The 20,885-nt window shown below is 40.5% G+C and overlaps 1 protein-coding gene across 4 annotated transcripts in view; it reads left to right on the forward strand.

The window, feature by feature from the left end:
- Positions 1–20,885, forward strand: part of OPCML (opioid binding protein/cell adhesion molecule like) — a 1,483,171-nt gene that overhangs the window by 1,129,253 nt on the left and 333,033 nt on the right. For all 4 annotated transcript variants that reach the window (XM_045295297.1, XM_045295298.1, XM_030887036.2 and 1 more), the window contains one exon: positions 8,533–8,765. In XM_045295297.1, coding sequence (XP_045151232.1) covers positions 8,533–8,765 — 233 coding nt within the window. The remainder of the gene's footprint in view (positions 1–8,532; positions 8,766–20,885) is intronic.

The raw sequence follows: 20,885 nt of genomic DNA on the forward strand, positions 1-20,885 counted from the left end.
GTTGACATTTGGGTAGGGGAGTCCTGTATGTTTATTTTAAGTTGATTACTGCTATTTTTATTGATTTTTTTGTGTGTCCAAAAAATCCCCTTCGTATTTTCTGATAGGTGTGTCGTTTTCACAAATTTCTTTAATTTCTCCTTTTGCTAGAAATTCCTGAATCGTTCCCTTATTTTATAGGATATGTGCATATGATTATTGGTTAGTAATATTTTTTTAGTAATTATATATATATATATGTCATGCCATTGTCCTCTTGTTTTCATGGTTTCTTATGAAATATTGAAACTTAGTTTTGTGGGTTCCCCTATGTCAAGAAGTTAGCTTTTTTCCATGCCGCACTTGTGATTCCTTGTCTTACATATTAGAAAGTTTGCTTGTGATATACTCTGGCCATTTACTTTGGTGGGCCTATCCCTTTTGAGTTCTGTACAATTCTGGAATGGCATTTTCCCCATCTTATGTTTTTGGGGGTTTCCCCCTTAAAACCCCTGCTCTGTGACTGACTTTTGTAGACATCAAGTGTGTATCTATCAGTGTTGGGCCTGCCCTGCATTTGACTGTGCTAGTGGTTTGCCAAAATAAAAAAGAAGCAATGGGAACAAAAAAGTCCCAGCCCCATCAGTTTTCACAGCTACTTTAGATCTTGGGCACTCTAAGAACCTTCCACTGGAGCTGAAAGCGAGGGTTGAGTGAGTAACCCTGGTCTCTGCAGTGGCGGAGCTACAGATATACTGGCCAGCGTCTCCTCCAGAAACGAAAGTGCCATTGAGACCCTGGGATGATGCAGTCCCCTCTTCACTTGTCTCCCGTGCTGTGCAGTGTTCCACCTGGTTCATGCTCTTTTAGTCTGCACTCAGAGCCCTTGGGATGTGGAAGTGTGGGTACAACCAGCCTCCGGATGCCATTCCCTTCTCCATTCTCCTGGGGGCAAAGGGTGGGGAACAAGTAGGGAGCCCACGTTTTTTATTGTCAGGCACCAAGGATGGCCCTGTGTTGTGGAAGGAACATATTCCCCTTTCTTGTTGTCAGTATCCAGAAACTTTCCTGCCCTGTGGGCTGAGTAGGTTAGCTCATTACCAGCCATTGAAATACTCGCCAGTCTACTCGATGTGCACTTGTGGATTTTTCCCATTGTTCCTCCCCGGTGTTTGACTCACTCAGCCACTCTTTCCTTGGAGAACCAGGGGTTCGAGACCCAAATTGGTTTGCTCTTTCTGACACTTTAGTTGTAAGGCTATGCTTGGTGAGTTGATGTAGGTCATTGTCTTACTTGATGTTCTGTTGATAGGTTGCTGTTGTTCTTTTTTTAGCTGATTGCACATCAAATGGATTAGTATTAAGGGTTTTATCTTAAATTTTGCTAACCTCCCCTTAAATTTTTGGTGGGAAATGATGCTGTCTATTCCTGTAAAGGTCTATAGTCTCCAACACATACAAGAGAACGTTTACCTTGTCCTTTAGGGTTGTGATGAGTTGGAATGGACCCCGTGGGGTTAATGAGTGAGTGAATGTCTTTCATTTATTCAATTCTATATTTTGCTTATCTAATAAATAAGCTGTTTCTGAAATTTTCTTATTGATCTTCTTCATTTCTAATTTCTATTTTGTATTGTTTCCCATATTCCATGTCTTATTTTAATTTTTTCTTATTGTTTCCTTGATTTCTTGTAGAGTGTTTCCTTTGATTTTTGCCTGTCATTTACTTGATCTATTGCTTACACTGCTAAAAGGGCCTAAGGACAAATTTTTTAAAATTCTTTATAATGTATATTCAATAGCCTATGTTCCTCTGGGAGATTTTCTGACCCTGTATCTTGGTACCTGGATTAAGCCATTTTTCTTTTTATTTATTTGAAATTCACAGTGGTCAATATCTTCCTTTCATTACCATTTGAGCTCCTTATTTTTGTGTGTGAATTTTAATGTACAATATGATATAATTCTTATAATTGTACACAAAAACAAATGAAAAAAATCACTAATGCAATTTTAAAAAATAACATTTAATTAATAAACCCAGATAATTACAGTATTTACTGAGTATCTACTCTAAACTAAACATTATACAAGGGCTGGAATATCTGGAGTCAGATGATGTTTCTTGAAGAGTGTACAACCTTTTTATGAACATACACACTCAGAGGCAAGACACAGGCACACCTACTAGATCCATAAAAGTAATTTCCTGATTACATTAAGTGAAACTGATATTTGCTGACCTGCTCTTACTATGTTTCAAGCCTTCTAAGATAAATTACTTCGTAGATAAAACAACTGAGGAAATATTAATAAATGTAGTTTGCAAATCAGAAATTAATTGTGAATAGGTAAAGTGGGATTTTCAATGCTGTGCAGTTATCAAGTGTTATAAACAAACATTAACTCTTCTGAGCTAAAGTCTTATAATTTTTCCATAAATTTGTCTGTGCCATATTTTGCTTCATACCTTTCTTTACCAATACAAACCAAAATGATTCATTATAATGTCATTGGACAGAGATAAACTAAGCAATTGGGCCCCGGACTGAAAATCTCCTTGGAAACAGAATGTCACCTCTCTCTCCCATGGAGAAACTGATCAACACATTTTAAGTAGCGGCCAAGCACCTAACCAGCGCTCTCTCGGGGTTGATTTTTCCCATAGGAATATGGTGTTTTTAAAAAGAATGCAGCAGTGTGATGAAATCTCCCGTAGACAACACTTGATCCTCTAAGGTTAGTGTCTGTTCTGAGGACAGGGAACTAGAGGGAAGACTACCTTAGCGTCAGGTGCTTTAGAGGCACAGCTTATCGAGCCTGTCCCACCAACACAAATCCCACTGTCTGAATGCCCCAACTGCCCCTCAGAAGGAAGCTGTGGCGACTTGCTCTCACAAAGATCCACATATTTTGAGCTACTTCTTAATTTCTCACTTGAATTTCTGCGTTTCAGGATTATTATCTGTATTAATTACACTTGGTTTCACAAGGTTTTGCTGTCAAAGCTCTACATAGAGCATCTGTTTAGTTTGCCACCTTGGATTCACCTTCTCTAGTTCACCTTGTATAAGAATAGAAGACTACATTCAATAAATCTGAAAATAATTGCATAACACTGACCAAATGCTGCTGGCCTTACGACTGGGCTTTTCAAACCCTGGGTACCTCTTTGTTGAGAACCAGGGACTATAGTGTCCAGTAGTTAAATATAGGAACTCTAGAACAAGTTGCTTACATTTCACTTCTCTGTTCTAATATATACCAGCTATATATATATATATATATACACACACACACACACACACACACCAGATAATATAATATAAAATATAATATATACCAGGTGTGTATATATAATATATACCAGTTATAAACTAGTATATAACAGCTATAAACTTCTCTAGCTTTTTCATATGTAAAATATGAATAATAAGACAGCATATTTCAAAGTTATTAGGAGGATTGTAAAAGATGTTTCTTCATCTTCTTGGTATTGCTATATGTAAGTACAATATAATTTTAAATGTGACTTGAGGTAGATTTTAAATGAATTGTGTTTTATCAAGGACCTGTAGGTAAAACAAACTTGTAAAGTAATCATTTTAAATTTCCCTAAGAGTTTTAAGGAATCAGAAATTTGCATCATTAACCTTTCTGAACTGTCCTATATGCTTTCCCTTATTTTATATCAGGAAATCTCTCTAAGTGCTTCATTCTAATGAGTGTCCAAAACAGTGCTATGAATGTAAACAGCAATGAAAAAGATCAGGTTTTGAAATGCTTAAGTATCTTGTATTCAGATACTCCATGAGTTATATTTTTCTTGCTGTTCAGCAGACAGTAAAAGAAGCTTATTCATAGTTGTATTATAGTCATATGAGTTAAAGTTGAAAAAGCAATTTGCTCATTTTATGACTTAAAAGCAATTTTGTCCCTATATTTTAAAAATGGATGATCATGGATGTGTAATCACTCCACTTAAATTATATTGAATATGTATGTATTTGATGGTAAACTAAAAATGTCTATGTATATTTTGTCATGTTTATTTTTGAAACATTTCTATAGGTCAGCAATGCATCCTATATTATTGCAGATATAATTTAATTTTTTGCCATTATAAAACATTCAAGAGAGTACATAATTTTTCAAAATTATCTTGGTATTAAAATAAGCATGAGTATTTCTTTGCACTCTGTCATCTGGATACCTGTCATTTCATAGACAGTTCCTTTTTTCTCCCCCAATTTGCCACCCACTCTATGGCTTGCTGATGCCTGGAGTTCTAGTTAGAACGTCCTTCTTTAGGAATCGTTCAGACAGGAACTACTCCATTATGAAAATACAATCATTATTCAGAAAGTTGTGTATTTACCTTTATCAATAATTTACAACTGAGAATGAATGAATTTATCATATTTCGTGCTTTCAAAAGCAATTAGCAGAAAATATGATAAATTCCCAAGAGAAATGGAAAGGGTCTGTGTTACACACGGAAGAAAAATGGGCAAAAGGAGAAGATTGTGTCTCAGGATGTGGAGGAATCAACATGACTATATTTTTCCTTATGTTAGTAACACATGCTCTAAAGGTGAGCAAGGCCCATTTTTATGTTCCCTGAATTGTTAGGTCCAAATAATTATGTAGTTGGCTCCCAAATTTCATGTCACCAATCTTAGGCTTACTTAGAAATATCCTCAGTTGTGGTTTTCTTTCCCTTCACAACAGAGTTAATACACATTCATACCTCACTGAGGGTGTCCTTTCTAGCTCGTGAATGCATTCAAACACAATTAAAAGTATATTTAGGAAAGATTTTCTCTTCCTACTAACATTGTTGGAGGATAGATGAAAGTGTGTGTTGCTGGGAAAGAGGGAAAGTTTAGAGAATAATTAAAGAGAAGAACATGCTAGAAGGTGTCACATTCATGTCATAAATATTATGCAGCCAATTAAAGTAACAAAAGGACAAATAATCCAATCAACAGCTAGATATGTACAGACATTTCACAATGAAAAAATTCAAATGGTCAACAGGCACATGAAAAGTTGCTTAATATCATTAGTCATTAAAGAAATGCAAATCAAAACCATAATGAGATATCACTCCACACCCCCTACGATGGTTTGATTTTAAAAAGAAAGAAATGAAAGGGAGGAAGGAAGGGAAGTGGGGATGGAAAGAGAAAGGGGAAAAAGAAGGCAGATATTTTAGGGGAAACAGAAAAGAAAGGAAAGGAGGAATAAAGGGGCGGAAAGAAATAATTATTACCCAGAGTGTGGAGACATTGGAAACCTTATCTATTTCTGGTAAACCAAAATTAAAATCACAGTCATTGCCATCGAGTTAGTTTGACTCACAGTAACCCTGCAGGATGGAGTAGACCTGTCCCCGTGTGGTTCCACAACTGTAGCTCTTCACAGGAATAGATAACCTCACCTTTCTCTCAAAGAGCACTCCAACGGTTTCGAACGTCTGATCTGGTGATTAGTAGCCTGCTGTGTAACCACTACATCAAATGGCACATCTACTGTGAAAAATAATTTGGCAATTTCACACAGAAAATGAAACATGTAAGCTAACAATTCCAATATGAATGGCCCAAAGATGAAACCAGCCTCAATCTCCATGAGCAGAAGAGTGAAGACACAAATGTGGTATGCAATGGAATATTACTGAGCCCCCAAAAAGACCTTCTATAATCTACGATGTGAATGGACTATGAAAATATTATGCTGAGGTAAATAAATCAGCTTCAAAAGAAAAGAAAACTGTAGGATCCCACTTTTAAAAAAAAGATCTAGAATAGGTTACCAGGGGAGGATGAGGTAGAGGGAAAAGACAAGCACAATGCCTAGAGGGCGGTGAGCTTCTAATAAGATGCTGAGAACCATGGAGACTAACAGTGATGGCTGAAAAGCAGAGGGAGGACACGGAATCCCTGAAGTATACAGGAGATGGTTGAAATGACGAATGTCTGATAAAAGAGATAGCAATAGGAATTTGACAGATGTCACCATATGCAATCTGTATATCTTTTCATAAATCTAAAGTCATTCTTAGTTAAAAGTTTATTAACACATAAAATGAAAAGACGTGTGTATGATACAATACTATTATTATATATTAGGCCACAATAAAATCCTACCAACATACATATGTATCTGTGCTACTTATCTATGGAAATGTATATACAAGATATAAAATTACTGGTATTGGGAAAGAAGTACACGAGAACATATCAGGGTATTAACACAAGCTATCTTGTCAGGAGTGGGAGCAGATGAGCCATGTGGAAAAAGGGAAGTTGAAGGGAGAGAGAAAGTGGGGAGTGGGGGTGATAATGTGGAGACAGAAGAGGAGGAGAACCAAGAGGAGGCTTGTCAGCCTCTACAACAAAATCTCAGTTCTGTAAAGTACATCATTCAATGTGCACAGATGGCAGAAAATTAGAAAATGTTACCAAAAAGAGATCCGAGTTCTTGTGTTCAGCAATATCTGTGGTCACGTCGGGTGGAAAGCAGTTTTATTAGAAATGACAGAGTCTCCCTCTAGTTCAGGTCAAGAAAAATCGACGGTTTTATTAGGAATATATGTCTGTTATGAGCACGATGTCGGGAGGGAAGGAAAACCTCCAAAGGCCACACTCACTGCTTAGAGTAAATTCCCAGTGATTGTCATTTGGGTCTTTATGCCACCACATAATGCCTTCATCAACATATTTGAAAATGCTTACTTCTGGAATTGAAAAAAAGTTTTTAAGGTTTATAGAGGGAAAAAAATCCTTTTGCCATATTGTGAATGTACCTAACAAACAACCCCACCCCTGTAATTGTGGCTGTCTTCCCCTAACTGGCCTTCATCTGAGCAAGTTAAGATGTCAAAACTAGACTCTAATAATGTTTCCAAACCTCCACTGCCTGGGCAGAGTGCTCTCCTTGTGCCATGCTTTCTCCTCTTACTGAGCCATGTGATAGCTCCAATAGGATGATTTCATTGGAGACCCTTGACGCTGAGGCACTTTGTAGAGGCAAATAGTGTGTTCACAACGTGTGTGTGACCAGGGCCTTTTACATTTACCTTCTTTATAGTCCTTGGGGAACCCTTGTAGTGTAATGGTTATGCATTGGGCTGCAATCCTTATGGTTGTCGGTTCAAAACCACCCAAAGCTCCGTAGGAGAAAGACTGGGCTTTCTTCTCCCAATAGCATTTATGGTCTCGGAAACCACAGGGGGTAACAATGAATCAGCATTGGCTGGATAGCAGTCAGTTTGTTATTTCAGAGTCCCTCAGAAGGAACTCTACCCCCTTTAAACGTTGGATCTGCCCTCTAGTGTCTGGCAGTGTGGTTTCCACTGGAGTCTCCTACATTCCTCCAAAAGATATTCTCATGCTATTGTTGCTAGTACTTTGCTACCAGGGTGAAGCAATTTAGCTGTGATTGCAAAGCGCCCTGTGCCTGTACACAACAACAGAGATTTCACGTTTCCTTCCAGGAGTAATAGGCAGGGTGCTCAGAACCTTATAGCGCTGCACTGAAATGTAAGCTTGCGTTTGTGAAGAAGTCTGTGTTCTCAAGTCTCCATTCCCGTCGTCTTAGTTCTTGGGATACATTTGCAAATGTTCTTCCTGACTGTGAAGTTCCTTTAGCCTGCAGGTCATATTCTTGTTGTGGTGTTCTTCCCAGGACCAGATCTGCCTTATAAAGGTTTCTAGGTTGAAATCTTTATTAGGGCGAAATGCCAGGGATTTTCTCCTTTGGAGTGGGCTCCAACCACTCACCATTTGGTTAGTAGCCAAGTCTGCCACCAGGCTGCCACCAGGGTCCCCTCAGACCCAACCAAACCAAATCTCATTGATGTTTGTGGTTTTGGATCGTGAGATGAGAGGTGGGCGTCAGCTCATTAGCCAGATAATAAGAGATAATAAGATATAAACTGCATAGCTCCCTTTCTTAATCGACATGCTATCTGCAATTTTCCTTTTCCCCCCTCTCCAAAAATATCATGCAATAGCCACTGATCGCTCATGCTTTTCTTTCTGTGGTGACTTTTACCAACCCATGTTATACATGCTAGTTTGGCAGATTTGGGCAATTTAGGGTACAAGTTGATTATTAACACTACTGTGTTCTGGAGGTAAATATGTTTCGTTTCTGATTAACTGCAAGTTAAGTATTTGCATTGTGAATCATCTGTGACCTATTTGAAATACTGATTTACTTTCTTTCCGCTGTGTCCTTGAGCCAAGTCTCCTACGAGATGCTAAATGTGTTCAAGATACATCAACTAATTTTCATAAAAGCCTAAGGGAAAATAGGACAGAAAGCAAATATCTGGCCAAGATATTCACATCACATGTTCCTAACTCAAATAGAAATGATTTTGTATCATTTTTTTAGGATGATTCCAGACAGCATTCTCTATATTTAGGAAATTTTAATAATTGATTGTCTCCCTTTAGTACTGGGCCGTGTGGATTCATGTACTTCTTAGAAGTGCAATCAGATTTATAATCTTTCCATATTTCAATCTTCCTTTGTTCACAGGTGCACCATCGATGACCGTGTCACCCGAGTGGCCTGGCTCAACCGCAGTACAATCCTCTATGCTGGGAATGACAAGTGGTCAATAGACCCCCGTGTGATCATCTTGGTCAACACACCAACCCAGTACAGTATCATGATCCAAAATGTGGACGTATATGACGAAGGCCCATATACCTGCTCTGTGCAGACAGATAATCATCCCAAAACATCCCGGGTTCACCTCATTGTGCAAGGTAAGTCCCAGCTGGACCGGGGGCCTGGTATTACTTTAATGAAGAATGTGGAGAGAAAGCGGTCTTTGCTTCTATTAATATCTGCACAAAATAATAATAATAACAAAGTCATTTTCCTCTATTGAATCAGAACCTGAGTGTAACTTCTGTATTCTTTTCTATATAATGGTTTTTAAAACAAGGACCAATTGTTTTCACAAAGTTTCTCAAGTTTACCTTCTGTTCCCATGAATAAGTGATTCGGCAAGTACTTGTGCTTGCATAAGCTTGGCTCTACGGTATTGGGAAGAGATATGTCATGTGTTACTCTGTGCCTTAATTTTGTTTGAGACTTATTTCTGAATAAAACTTTATAATACTGATGCTAAAATTCAAGGGACTTGTGACTAGTTTTTGTAGAGTTGATATGCAGGGGAAATTCCAGAGGCTTCTGAGAACTGGGAGGTCCACCTTTTTCTGGCTTTGCTGGCCATGTTTCTGCACATATTTTCTGTCCTCAGGGAGTCCGGACCATGAGGCAAATTGCTCAAAATGATATCTCCTGGTCTATATTGGGGAAAAAATCTGTAGATTAAAAAAGAAGGGTTGCAGAATTCTCATATCCTATTGAAATCTTCTTTTAAAAAAATCAGAATCAGTACCTAATCAGAGTGCCATGCAAATACATTTTCTTGAGTTTTTATTTACATTTCACTTTGTAGGAAAAGAGGATTTGAAAAACGTAGGAGCTACAGATAGCTATTAAATATTCAGAATGAAAACCCATGTAGTTAGTAGTTTTGAGCACCCAACAACTCCTTTAAAGCAAAGTAGCGATCCAAAATTGAACTGAGTTCTAACTACCCAACCAAGACTTTGCCATGCAAAATAAATTCTGTAAGGTGTTGATTATGGTAGGAATGAAGTTCTAAATCATGAGCTGGCACCGCCCAGTGACATACCTTTCACCTTATACTAAGCATCTTGGTGTGAGACCTTCCTCCACGTCTCCAGTGCTGACAACATGGGGCATAGATGTTGCTATCGGAGAGAGCCCAGGTGTGTGTATTCATCTTTACGAGCAACCATTTACTAGATCTCACTGATCATGTATTCAACAGAGCCTTGTTTTAAGTTTCTGCAATAGGTCAGCTACGTGCCCTCCCTGTGTCTTTTTGTTGGGAAACTTTTTATTGTGAATCATGTGGGGGGTTACGTATCAGGTCCTCATTTTGTGTTCTGTCGCTTTAACAATTTATCTGTCTTCCCATGTGGAAGCTTATTATTTTTCTCATTTCCCTTGGTTTCACGAAAAATCTTTGAGTAAGGACTATTATCTATCTCTGCTTCACTTATCTGTAAAATTTAGGATGGACATTTTTTTTTCTTTTGCCTAAAACAGCCCTTTGTGAGAATAGCCTTCGGTTCTCTCCCTCTTATGTGCACAGATGAGGGTTTTGTAGGCCTGTTGTAGTGGCCTGTGCTGCTGGCTCAGAGACCGGTCTGCCGTGGCCCCTGTGCAGCAGCAGCCCCTGCCCCTGTTACACTGCTTGAAGTTTTGCCTTTGTTGAAGCGAGAGCATCTGGCTGTCCCCTATATATTTTCAGATGCCCACATCAGCCTCTCCTATGACAGGTGTCTACGTGCTTTGCTGTTTCCATTCCTTATGCATGTCCCATCCTGAGTATGACTTGGTAATGGTAATGGATAACTGTTTTGCAGCTATGGACTGCCTGCCAGCTGGACTGAGGGACAATTATCAGTGCCTGGTGCTTCTTAGAGGAGGGTCGAGACCCTGGGAGAGATCATTCATCTGAGACAAGCCGGGATGTCTGTGGAGAGTTCCTGAGGGTAGAAAATACAAGGGGCTGTGAGTTCTTGTCCTCACACCTGCCATCAGGGCTTAGTTTCAGAGAAGCTGAACATTTTCAGCATTTGAAGTGTCACTTCAGTGGCACCTCTGGTGGCCTTGACTGCAAAGTTATGTGCAAATTCAGATATGTGGCACTGAAATAAAAAAGAACTGTCAAACACTGTACAGGAACAGACTCAAGCAGAACAGGGCAATTGCTTTTCAGGAAGTAAGACAGATCGTGTGAGCATGTTGAACTCCATATGGGCCATAAAGGGCTTTGGGTGTGGACAGGGTGTTGAAGGATCCCTTGGTCTGGATAGAGAGAGAAGTCAGGGTGAATGTACAGGTCTGTGGAGTCCCCTTGTGGAACACACAGCTCTCAGTCAGACAACATCTGAAAGCAAAGGGATGCAGACTAGGGGAGCTGTCAGTGCTAGGTTTTTAATTCCTCACAATTCCCAGGTTTGAGGTCAAGGGGCTGTCACCACTCTGGCCTATCTGTGGTAGCTCTTGGAAACCAGAAGGCTGGGGAGGGGGAATGAGAAAAGGGCACAGTCAATGGGAATCACTGGCAGATTGGTCTTTATATTAACAGAGAAGTGAGAGACAATGGAGCTTAGCAAATGGATTCTGTTCTGCCTTGTGTAGCCACGAGGTGACTTGTTTTGTTTGTTTGAAAATGACTTGAGTATCTACCAGTTGAAGCCGAGACGCCACTGCTCAATTAGAAAGAGGCCGGAGAGTCCTCCTTCTTCCCAGCAGCTATCGGCTTGTGTCCAGTCTATACATGAATTTTTTAGAGTTAGTGTTGGTTCAGGTCAGATAAAGATGATGAAAGTTTCTTAATCCTCTTAAAGAAGATTTATCAGGCTGAGTATAAAGCTTTTGGAATACAATACGGTATGTATAAAACTAAGGTCTAATCTTTCCTTTAATTTCAAACTGCTGATTGGTATTGATTTTGCAAGGAGAAAAACTGAAAAATTTCAGAGTGACAACATTTCTGTTTTGTTTTGTTTTTACCAAAATGTGTTTATGTGTCTTCTGTCCATTTGTGAATGTTAGTATTTCATTCCTTCTGCCAACCAGGTGCCATTAGGAGAAGGAAAAGCCACCCCAGAGGGTCTCTGACTGCGTGGCTCTCTGCTTACTTACACGGGCAGGGCTGAGAGATGTTTGCTCACAAAATCTGAGTCTGTTCTCCATGGCTTTCCAAGGGGGCTTTTGCCACTTGTCTGATGGAATTCATTTCCAATCTCTCCTCTTTGAGAAAAGGAGTTGCTTTCATTAAAATATTATCATCGATACCAGAAGGGCGTCTTTGCCACTTAGGGGATAGTGAGATAATTTCAAGGCACCATATGAGGGTGAGAGAGTGTGCTCAACACTGTCTCCTTGGGTGTTAAACGAATTCAGAGCAACAGGAAGTGTCAGTGTGGGGTTGGATTAGTCAGGGTGGGAAAATCAATCAGGAAGCTGATGAGATCAAGTGGAGAGAAGCCTGGGGCACAAATGTAGATAGAGGGATCTTTCCAATACCCAAAAGCATTACTAAGAGTGGACTGTAGACATCATCTGTAGAAATGGAGAAGGCAAGTTCCGGAGTTGGTGTGCACTAGAAATGGAAGAGAGCAGGATCCCCAAGGCATCCGCTGGGGGGTTTTGATTTGGGGGATAGGATGTTCTTGTCGCTGACAGTCGGGGAGTTAGGACTAAGTTCCACTCAGAACCAAAGTCAGACTTACTAGATTGAAAGATAAAGAAATGGCAAACATATCTCAGAGATACTATAATCATGGAAAAGAGGAAGAACTTAAGACCGGAGGGGTGTATTTGAGATTCAGCAAGGATTTGCCAGCTTGAGAGTAGATACGTTTTCTATGAACTCTTCATAGAAAACAGAAGGAGGCGTCACTTATTCCTTTCTATCCCCAGCACTTAGCTGAGTGTCTGCGGCACTCAGCAAATGCTCATCAGTTAAACAGAAGGAGGTAAAACAGCCCATGCCATATAACTGAGGTGCTCAGAACCCCTGTTCTAGAAGATGGGATGGTAGTAAGTCAGATGTTCTCCAAGTGGCTTAGGGAAAAGTTCCCGGAGGGCAGAAGCGCTTCCTTGTGGGTGTGTTTCAAGGTGATGGTATGGATTCTTTTAGTGCTTGACAGGACCGGTACAGATTTTTGGCTCCCTTGATGCTCACAATTCCTGTGAGGCTTCTGTTTGAGAACTCTTATTTCCAGTTTGCAAACCAGATAACTAAAGCTCCTATTAAGAGACCTGCCTGGGTCTTCAATCCATACAAGGCACAGTTGAGTCTTGGACTGTGGCCATGTGACTCCAAGAATGTTCACTTTCTTGCGTACCTCACAGCCTGTGGGATCGGGCTGCTGTGATGGGAATTCTCCATTTTTGTTTTGTTGTTTGCTGTGTGTGTGTGTGTGTGTGTTTTCCTTTTTGTCTTCTGTTTGTATTGCATTGTGGCAACAAAGATTGAGGATACAATTCAAGAAAGAAAATTAGCAGAAGGGGCCAAACAAAGCTTGCTGACATGGTATAAAAAGCCTGAGTAAGAAGCAGAGAGGAAGATAATTAATTTGCTAGGAATTCATGCTCCAGGGATAGATATTTTAAATGTTACTACTTTATCCCATGTAAGTACTCAACTGCACTGGTCCCTTGGAGAATTCAGGATCTAATTGTCGTTCCCTTTTATGCAGAGGGAAAGAGTTTCTCACATATGTGACTCCACAACAAATGAGCCTGTGTGATTTCTGTGCATGCATGTGATTTTGTTTCTTTTAGCATGGCGTCCACATAGGTGAGAGCCTTGGATCCCTCCAGTTTAGTCTGAAAGGTACAGAGGCTTTTACTCTATGGCGTTTTATTCCCAATCAGCAAAACCCTTCTTTATATGTGTCTCAGTCAGCCTCCGTGTCTGCTACTTTAACTGTGAATCTTATCTCAAAACTCTTAACCTCAGCCCTTCTAAGTCTGCCACATAGTGACATTTTACATATATGGAGGAGACTTCAAAAGCTGTTCTAAGATAAAGAAGCTACTAAATGCTTAAAACTCCCATCACGAGATTTATACATTTATACATTTGGGTTCAGATTTGCCTCTAGAAAACAAGACTGAAGAATCTAAGCACAAATACTCAACATAACACTTTGCATGTGATTTCTTTCTATTTTATTTTTCACATAGGCCCTGCCAGATGGAATAGAATGTCACCACTTTCCAAGTCAAGATTGAGAGAATTCAAAGAAAATGTTCTGAGTTAGACTAGCTACCAAGCAACATCCAATAAGCAAAATCGAATCCACTACCAGTGAGCTGATTCCAACTCCTAGCAAACTTCTCGGACAGAGTCCCAGACTGTCCCCATAGGAGTCTTCAAGGCTGTAAATTGTTATAATAGCGAATTGCATCTCCTTCTTCAGAAGGGCCTAGTGGGTTAAAATTGCAGACCTTTTAGTAAGCATCAGAGTGCTTAATCACTGCGTTACTGAGGCTCATTAGTAAGTGGCCAACCACTCCTTAATTCCAGGTATTTTCATTCTACCCAACATTTTCTTCACCATAAGAAAGGAGCACTGGTAGCCTAAGAGTGGCTTTGGGGGTGAAAGAGGAGCCCTGGGGATGGTGGTGATGAGCTGGGTTGTGATCTGCAGGGCAGGCAGTTTGAACTCCACAGCAGCTCTGCGGGACAAAGCTGGCCTTTCTAACCTGTGAACAGGTCCAGCCAGGGAAACCCACTGCGGATCACTGAGTCAGCATCGAGTCCAGGGCAGCGAGTTTGGTTTGGGGGTTGGGTGAGAGAAAGACGTTATGATCGGCTTGAATAAAGACCACAGCCCAGACAAAGTGCATGCGGCATTTCCACTGTCATGGGGCACCCCTGAGTCAGAATCCGTTTGAAAAGATCTAAGACTACCGACAGCAGGAAGAGGAGTGTGCATTCATAAAGCGCTTGCTAGGGTGGGGTGGGAATGAGTGAGGCAGGCTGCGTGCTATGCAGGGGATAAGAAGACTGGCCCCATGACAGCGGGGAGGGGTATGTAGCCCCCCCAAAACCAAGCTCACTGCTGTTAAGTCGATTCTGACTCAGAGACCTTGTGGGGCCAGGGTAGAACTGCCTCTGTGGGTTTGCAAGTCTACAGTATTTAAAAAAACAAAACAAACCTGTTTTATTGAGATATAATCCACATATCATATAATTCAATAGTGCAATCATATCAAGAGTTGCGCAATCATTACCACAATCAATTTTAGAACAGTTTCTTCATTCTTGGACTCCTTATTATTAGCTCCCCATTTGCCCCTTACCCCCAAGAAAGCATGAATCCCGTTACTGTCTGAGACTGTAACTCTTGAGAGGAGTCGAAAGCTCCGTCTTCCTCTCAAAGAGGCACTGGTGGTTTCAAACGACTGGCATTGCCGTGGGCAGCCCGTACCTAATGCCACTAGAGTGAGGCCATCAGGTACGCAGGGGACTAAGAGGCCTGGGCCCTTGGCTTTGCACAGGGGGGACTAGAGCAGCTCCACAGGGGAGGCCTTTGCCAAAGACTTTCCCCCAGCTCTTCCTTTATTTGGGTTACCCTCCCCCTCTTCTCCCAAATATCACAGTCATTTAAATTAGCGTGTGTAGTTGTGTGCCTGACGAAAAGCAAGCAGCCAACCTGAAATACCTTTAATTTATCCTGCCTCTGTTTTGGATTATGATTGCATGTCTTCTTCTCAGAGGCAGGTGGAGGAGCGGAAAGGACAGCACTGGGCTGACGGACATTTTCTCCGCAAGGAGCTCAGCTCCTAATCCCCAGGCTATGGTCTTGGGACGTTTTTTTCCTTTGGGTTTTCTGTCCTAGGGCTAAGACTACGATTCAGTATATTCAATTACCTTTATACGTACTATTGCCTATTTTAAATGTATGTTTTGTTTTGTTGCTTTACTTTTAATTAATTAATTTATTTATGTTTCCATTTGAAAACAAGGTTGGAGAATTACCCTACATGCCAGGAAAGGAGTCCATAACACAACATTGGTATACGAATCTCTTTGCGTTTCATTTCCTTTGTCTTAACATGAGAACAGTTGAATTGACGATGCGGAACTTCTTTCTATTAAATGTCTTTTATAACTTTAATGTAATATTTCTGCATGATTCCTGGGCCTCCCAGGGGTGTGTGCATTCAGTCTCTTCCCTCTTCACCGACTGTCGGTGTAATCAGAGGATTTACTTATATTTTCTTAATGGTTCTCATGATCTAGGGTCTTCTAGGGTCTGCAGACCATTTAGTTAGTGTCAGAATGCTAACTAGCCGGTGATGACTTACGTCATTATTCACTCACAGCAGAGCACTCTCCTGACTTGGTTGGCGTTGGTTTGATGGATAAGAAAGGGCACCCTTGCCTTCACTTTGCCAGCTGATAATTTTTGCTTCTATCCTCTCCACCCAAATGCATTATATATTAGCACTATTTCATGGTTAGGATAAACTCTTAAGTCTAGTGTAGCACTGAGAGACCTGGAATGAATTCTTTTGTTAGAATAAACTGCACTGAACAGAGGAGGACAGGCACTTCAGCATTCACCCTTCGCAAGCAGGGCATTCCATGGAGTTTGGCCTCTGTCGCCAAACTGGTTGGTGTGGAAGGGGTGCACACTCAACTTTAATGTGCAGCAATCCTAGCTCTTCTCTCAGATGATGTTACTTAGTTACTTTGTAGCTTTGACACTTTGTATACTCAAAAAAAAATTGGCTTCCTGTTTTCCATCAGGTTACATATAGTTGATGACAAAGATACAACATAGCCTACAAACCTATTTTTTGGGGGGGATATCAAAGAGAGAATAAGAGCATGATTTTCACCTTTTAGCAGCTCTTTATTTCCACTGTTGAGACTAAGCAAAAGAAAGGAAGGCCTTCTACACGATGGATTGACACAATGGCTGCCACGAGGGGTTCAAACATAAGAACAATTGTGAGGATGGCACAGGACTGGGCAGTGTTTCCTTCTGTTGTACATTAAGTCACGATGAATCAGAACTGACTTTATGACACCTAGCAAAATCCATTTCCATTGACTGAGGAGAAGAATGAATTTCTTCTGTGTGACTATGGAGCAAGCACAGACATGCACATACCTCACTCACTGCAACTGTTTTCAGGTTTATGGTCTTGTCTTCGGTGACATTGGCATTCCATCCCCACCATTGTTAAAAGGTAGGTTTCATAGCACTCTAAAAGAGGATAGAGGGAGGACTAGGAGGGGGGTAACTCCCCTCAAACCCTAATTTTTTTTAAACTATATATTTAAATGTTTTACATAACAACCTCATCACCTTCAAAGTACTCTCCATTACACTTAATACATTGGTCAATTCTGTGATTCCATTCTTGGAAACATTTTTCAAACTCATCTGCTTGCATGGCTGATAGCACCTCACTCGTTTTTTTCTTCACCTCTTCTATGTCATCAAATCGCTGTCCTTTCATGTCCCTTTTCATTCACAGAAACAAAAAGAAGTCTCACAGAGTGAGATCAGGTGAGTAAGGTGTTTGGGGCAAGAGAGGCATGCTTTATTTTTGCCAGCACTGGCACACCGAGATGGCTGTGTGAGCAGATGCATTGTTCTGGTGAAAAACCAGTACCCCATTTGCCACACATCAGGCTTTTCTTTGTCACACATAGTTGTGCTATCTTTCCAGAACCTCTAAATAGAAAGCTTGATTAACAGTCTGAACTGGTGGAACAAAGTCCAAATGCACTGAGTCCACATTTTCATCCATTCAGGAAGTTGATGGATGTCTACAGCAAGGTTTGTCATCAATCCACATTTTATATTTTTGGAAAGGAGAAAACCACTCATACAATTGAGTTTTTCCCATAGCGCTGTCCTTGTAAGCTGTGTTCAACTTCAGGACAGTTTCTGCACCATTTTTCCCTAGGAGCAACCAAATTTCACAGTCGCACGCTGTTCTCTTCAATTTGCCATCACAAAAATGAGGTTTGAGCCAAACTGCTTTTATGAAAAAATTCAGTGACCAGAGAGCACCTTCCCAGGTGACGCCACTGGGTGCACTAACTCAGAGAAAGTTGCTCTATGCTTGCTTAGCGGGAAAATGTGTACTACGAAAGCTCTGTCCAGCTGGGCTTTTTCCTGTTTTGTTTTGTTTTTTGGGGGGATTACTCCCATCTAAAACCAATAACTTAGGCAGCATTTATATTACTTATAAAGTTAGGAACACTAGGTATTTTCCAAAAGGAAATTAACATAAGAGGCTGCGAGAAAATACTCCTATGACTGTGTGCCATGAAGGAGAAATTTTCGTTGGAGGGAATAGGGTTTTGAAAGCATATGGTCTTGTTTTGAGGCCAGGACAGAGAGAATCTTCATCGCATTCCAAGAAGGTGCTAGCAATCATGTCACCTGGCTTATATATACATTGACCAAAAATAGAAATAGCAGATCTTGGTCCTGTCATCTGCCTTATTAGCAGTTTCATTATAATAAACAGAACGATCATCAAGCCTTTCTCAAAATCATCGCTGACATAGAGGAGAAAATGAAATGCCTGTTATGTTCGAACAATTTACACTGCTTATGTCCTAAGAGAGCAATCTATCAACAGCTCCAGAAAATACAAAGATATATTTTCTCTTGCATTGCTATTGCTGTAAAGTAGCCATTGCACACACAGAAAATAATTTAAATTTGTAAATATACATAACCTCACCTAATAGATAAATATTTAGTGACCTTCATGTAGTCAGGGTCATGTTTTCAAAATTCAGTATGCATAAGATTTAAGTCAAGTGAAGCTATTGTCATTGAGTGGATCTGACCCGATAGGACAGGGTAGGACTGTCCCTGCGAGTTTCTGAGACTGTAACTCTTTATGGGAGTAGAAAGCCCTGTATTCCTCCCAAGGAGTGGCTGGTGGTTTCAAACTGCGGTTATGAATTGGGCTGTGAGTTGAAAGGTCAGCAATTCAAAATCAGCAGCTGCTCCAAGGTTTGGAACAGATTAAAATATTTGTGGAATATCTCAGTTTGGAAATCCAGCAGAGAGTCAAAAACAAGAGGTTGAAACTAGAGAAGGCATTAAGAATGGATGCTTAGGGGTTGTCAACTGAATTGCACTGCCCTGTATGGAGCTCTTTAACAAATTTAGGTGGAATATCATAGAGCCTTTGCAATAGTGAACTGTCTTAAAGATGCTGCTGTGCATAATTTAGGGGGGGAAGATGCCAGTTGTTCTTAGGATGGAAGAATCAATGGAGAGAGGTTACTTTGAGAATGTTACTTTGTGAGGTTTCTAGAAGCGTCAACGTGAAAACAAGATCCATTGTGGATTTATTGTCCTTGTTTCTTGTGCCTCACAGAGAGACCTGCACAATGAAGACACTAAAAAGAAACCTACTGAGTAGACACCTTCTTAAAGAAATCTTTAAAATAAGTCCGTAATTTAGTATTTCTGGGAAAGTGTACACGCCGCCAATTTCCTTGAGTAGCACTGGAAATCATTCCCAAACAAGGTGCCCCCGATGGCAGCCTGAGCAGGAGGAGGGCAAGTGCCTGCACCCAACCTGCCACCATCAACTTAATGGGATGGATTATCTGCTCCAATTGGCCAGCAAGCAGACATTAATGATCAGTTAGCAAGTGTGTTCAGGTTAATTAATTTATATTTGTATTTTGCAAACTAAATTTGCCCTGTTATATTATTGATTCTTCGTCCCTGTACTCAATTTGCTTTTAATTGCACCATTGCTGGGCCAAGCCCTCCCTCCTGGCAAGCTGGCAATAAATCTGCCACTATCCCAACAATCAACAATAAATGTGTCTCTCTGTGTCATTATTAATATGTTTCTTGGATTGGATCATTACCAGGGTTAACCGTTTATAAGAGCCCACATGGCGCACTGCCAGGAGGATTTCTTTCCCCAGGGGCTGTTTGGTCCTGATAGGATTGAGGCTGTTGGGTCTGCGTGCACTGGGGGACAGAGGCCTGATATGTGATTTAATATAGTTGGAATCTAAGTTACCTAATCCTCATTGTTATTACAAATACTTTGGAAGGTTCTATTTTTGGATGGGAGTTTTGCCTCCCTTCTCCCCCCACTTCTTCTTATCTTCATCTCTTCTTGCTTTCTATTCAGGTAGTTTTTTTTCCTTTCAAAAACAACAGAACAGTTACCTGAGTGAACTCAAGAAACTGTCTACGTGAGCCATGGTGTCCCCAGGAGTGGTCATTTTCTTATTGAATCGTTGTTAGTTGAGAGGGGAGCTCCAAACTTCTGACAGGTGGGTGAGTGGTGATTAACAGACTTGCAGGAAGGATTCATTCGGAATGCCACATAAATTGAGGCCAGTCCCCAAAGGGCAAGCTCTGTTTTATAATAGTGATAATCATCAATGATTGCTTTGTTATCTTTTCTAGTTATTAGAATTTTTTTCAGGGGAAAGCACAGATTTTTAAAGCACTTGATAGGTTCAGACAAGAGATTCTCTGTGCCCCAGAAATGCCAAATGAGAAATCTAAATGGAACTCAGAGTGCTTTTAAAAATCCCAGCGTGGCATGGAATCTAATGACAGTGCAGAACTTCTGCCATTTTCAGTGCACAAGTTGCTCAAAGACAAGAATTTTGCTCTCCCTCGGTCAACTAATGAGCAGTCAGTTCTTAGGGTTTAACAGATATGTTTTATAGTTAACATAACTGAAAAATTACACACATTCTTTATCTGGTACTTCGCTTTCCACAGACTAACTAACAAATGAAGGAAGGCACAAAGAGGGAGCTGGTGAATGAGAGGGTAAGGGAGTTTGACGCATTCGTGGTAAGTTGTCCAGGGAAATAGATGCAAATAGGAGAATGATTCATGGCTGGAGGCTGAAACCATTTGGTAAAGAAGGTGGCAAGGGCAGGAGGTTGGAGGTCGAAAAAGAAACTGAAGATGCTCAGAAAATGACAGGGATTCAAATAGATGAAGAGGAGGGTTGATAAGGTGAAGGAAGCAGAGAACATAGGAATGGCCAAGAGAAGGGAAAGAACCAATCAAAAAGCTGGGCTTTGGGGCCAGGGCATGATGCCCCAACAGACTGGACTGGAAAACATTCCAAAAGGCCAACAAGCAATCCTTGAACTAACTACAAGCTTTTCTTTCTTATTGTGTTTTTCTTTGGTCATTGGTTTATTGTTGTTTTGTATATTGTTGCTTGGTTTTGCTCTGTCTTGTTTTTGTGCATGTTATTATCTCTGCAAGTCTGTAAAAATA

Source organism: Echinops telfairi, unplaced genomic scaffold (genome assembly GCF_000313985.2).
Source record: "Echinops telfairi isolate 266 unplaced genomic scaffold, ASM31398v2 ScPeMD7_5592;HRSCAF=6446, whole genome shotgun sequence".
In the NCBI taxonomy this organism is placed as follows: Eukaryota; Metazoa; Chordata; class Mammalia; order Afrosoricida; family Tenrecidae; genus Echinops; species Echinops telfairi.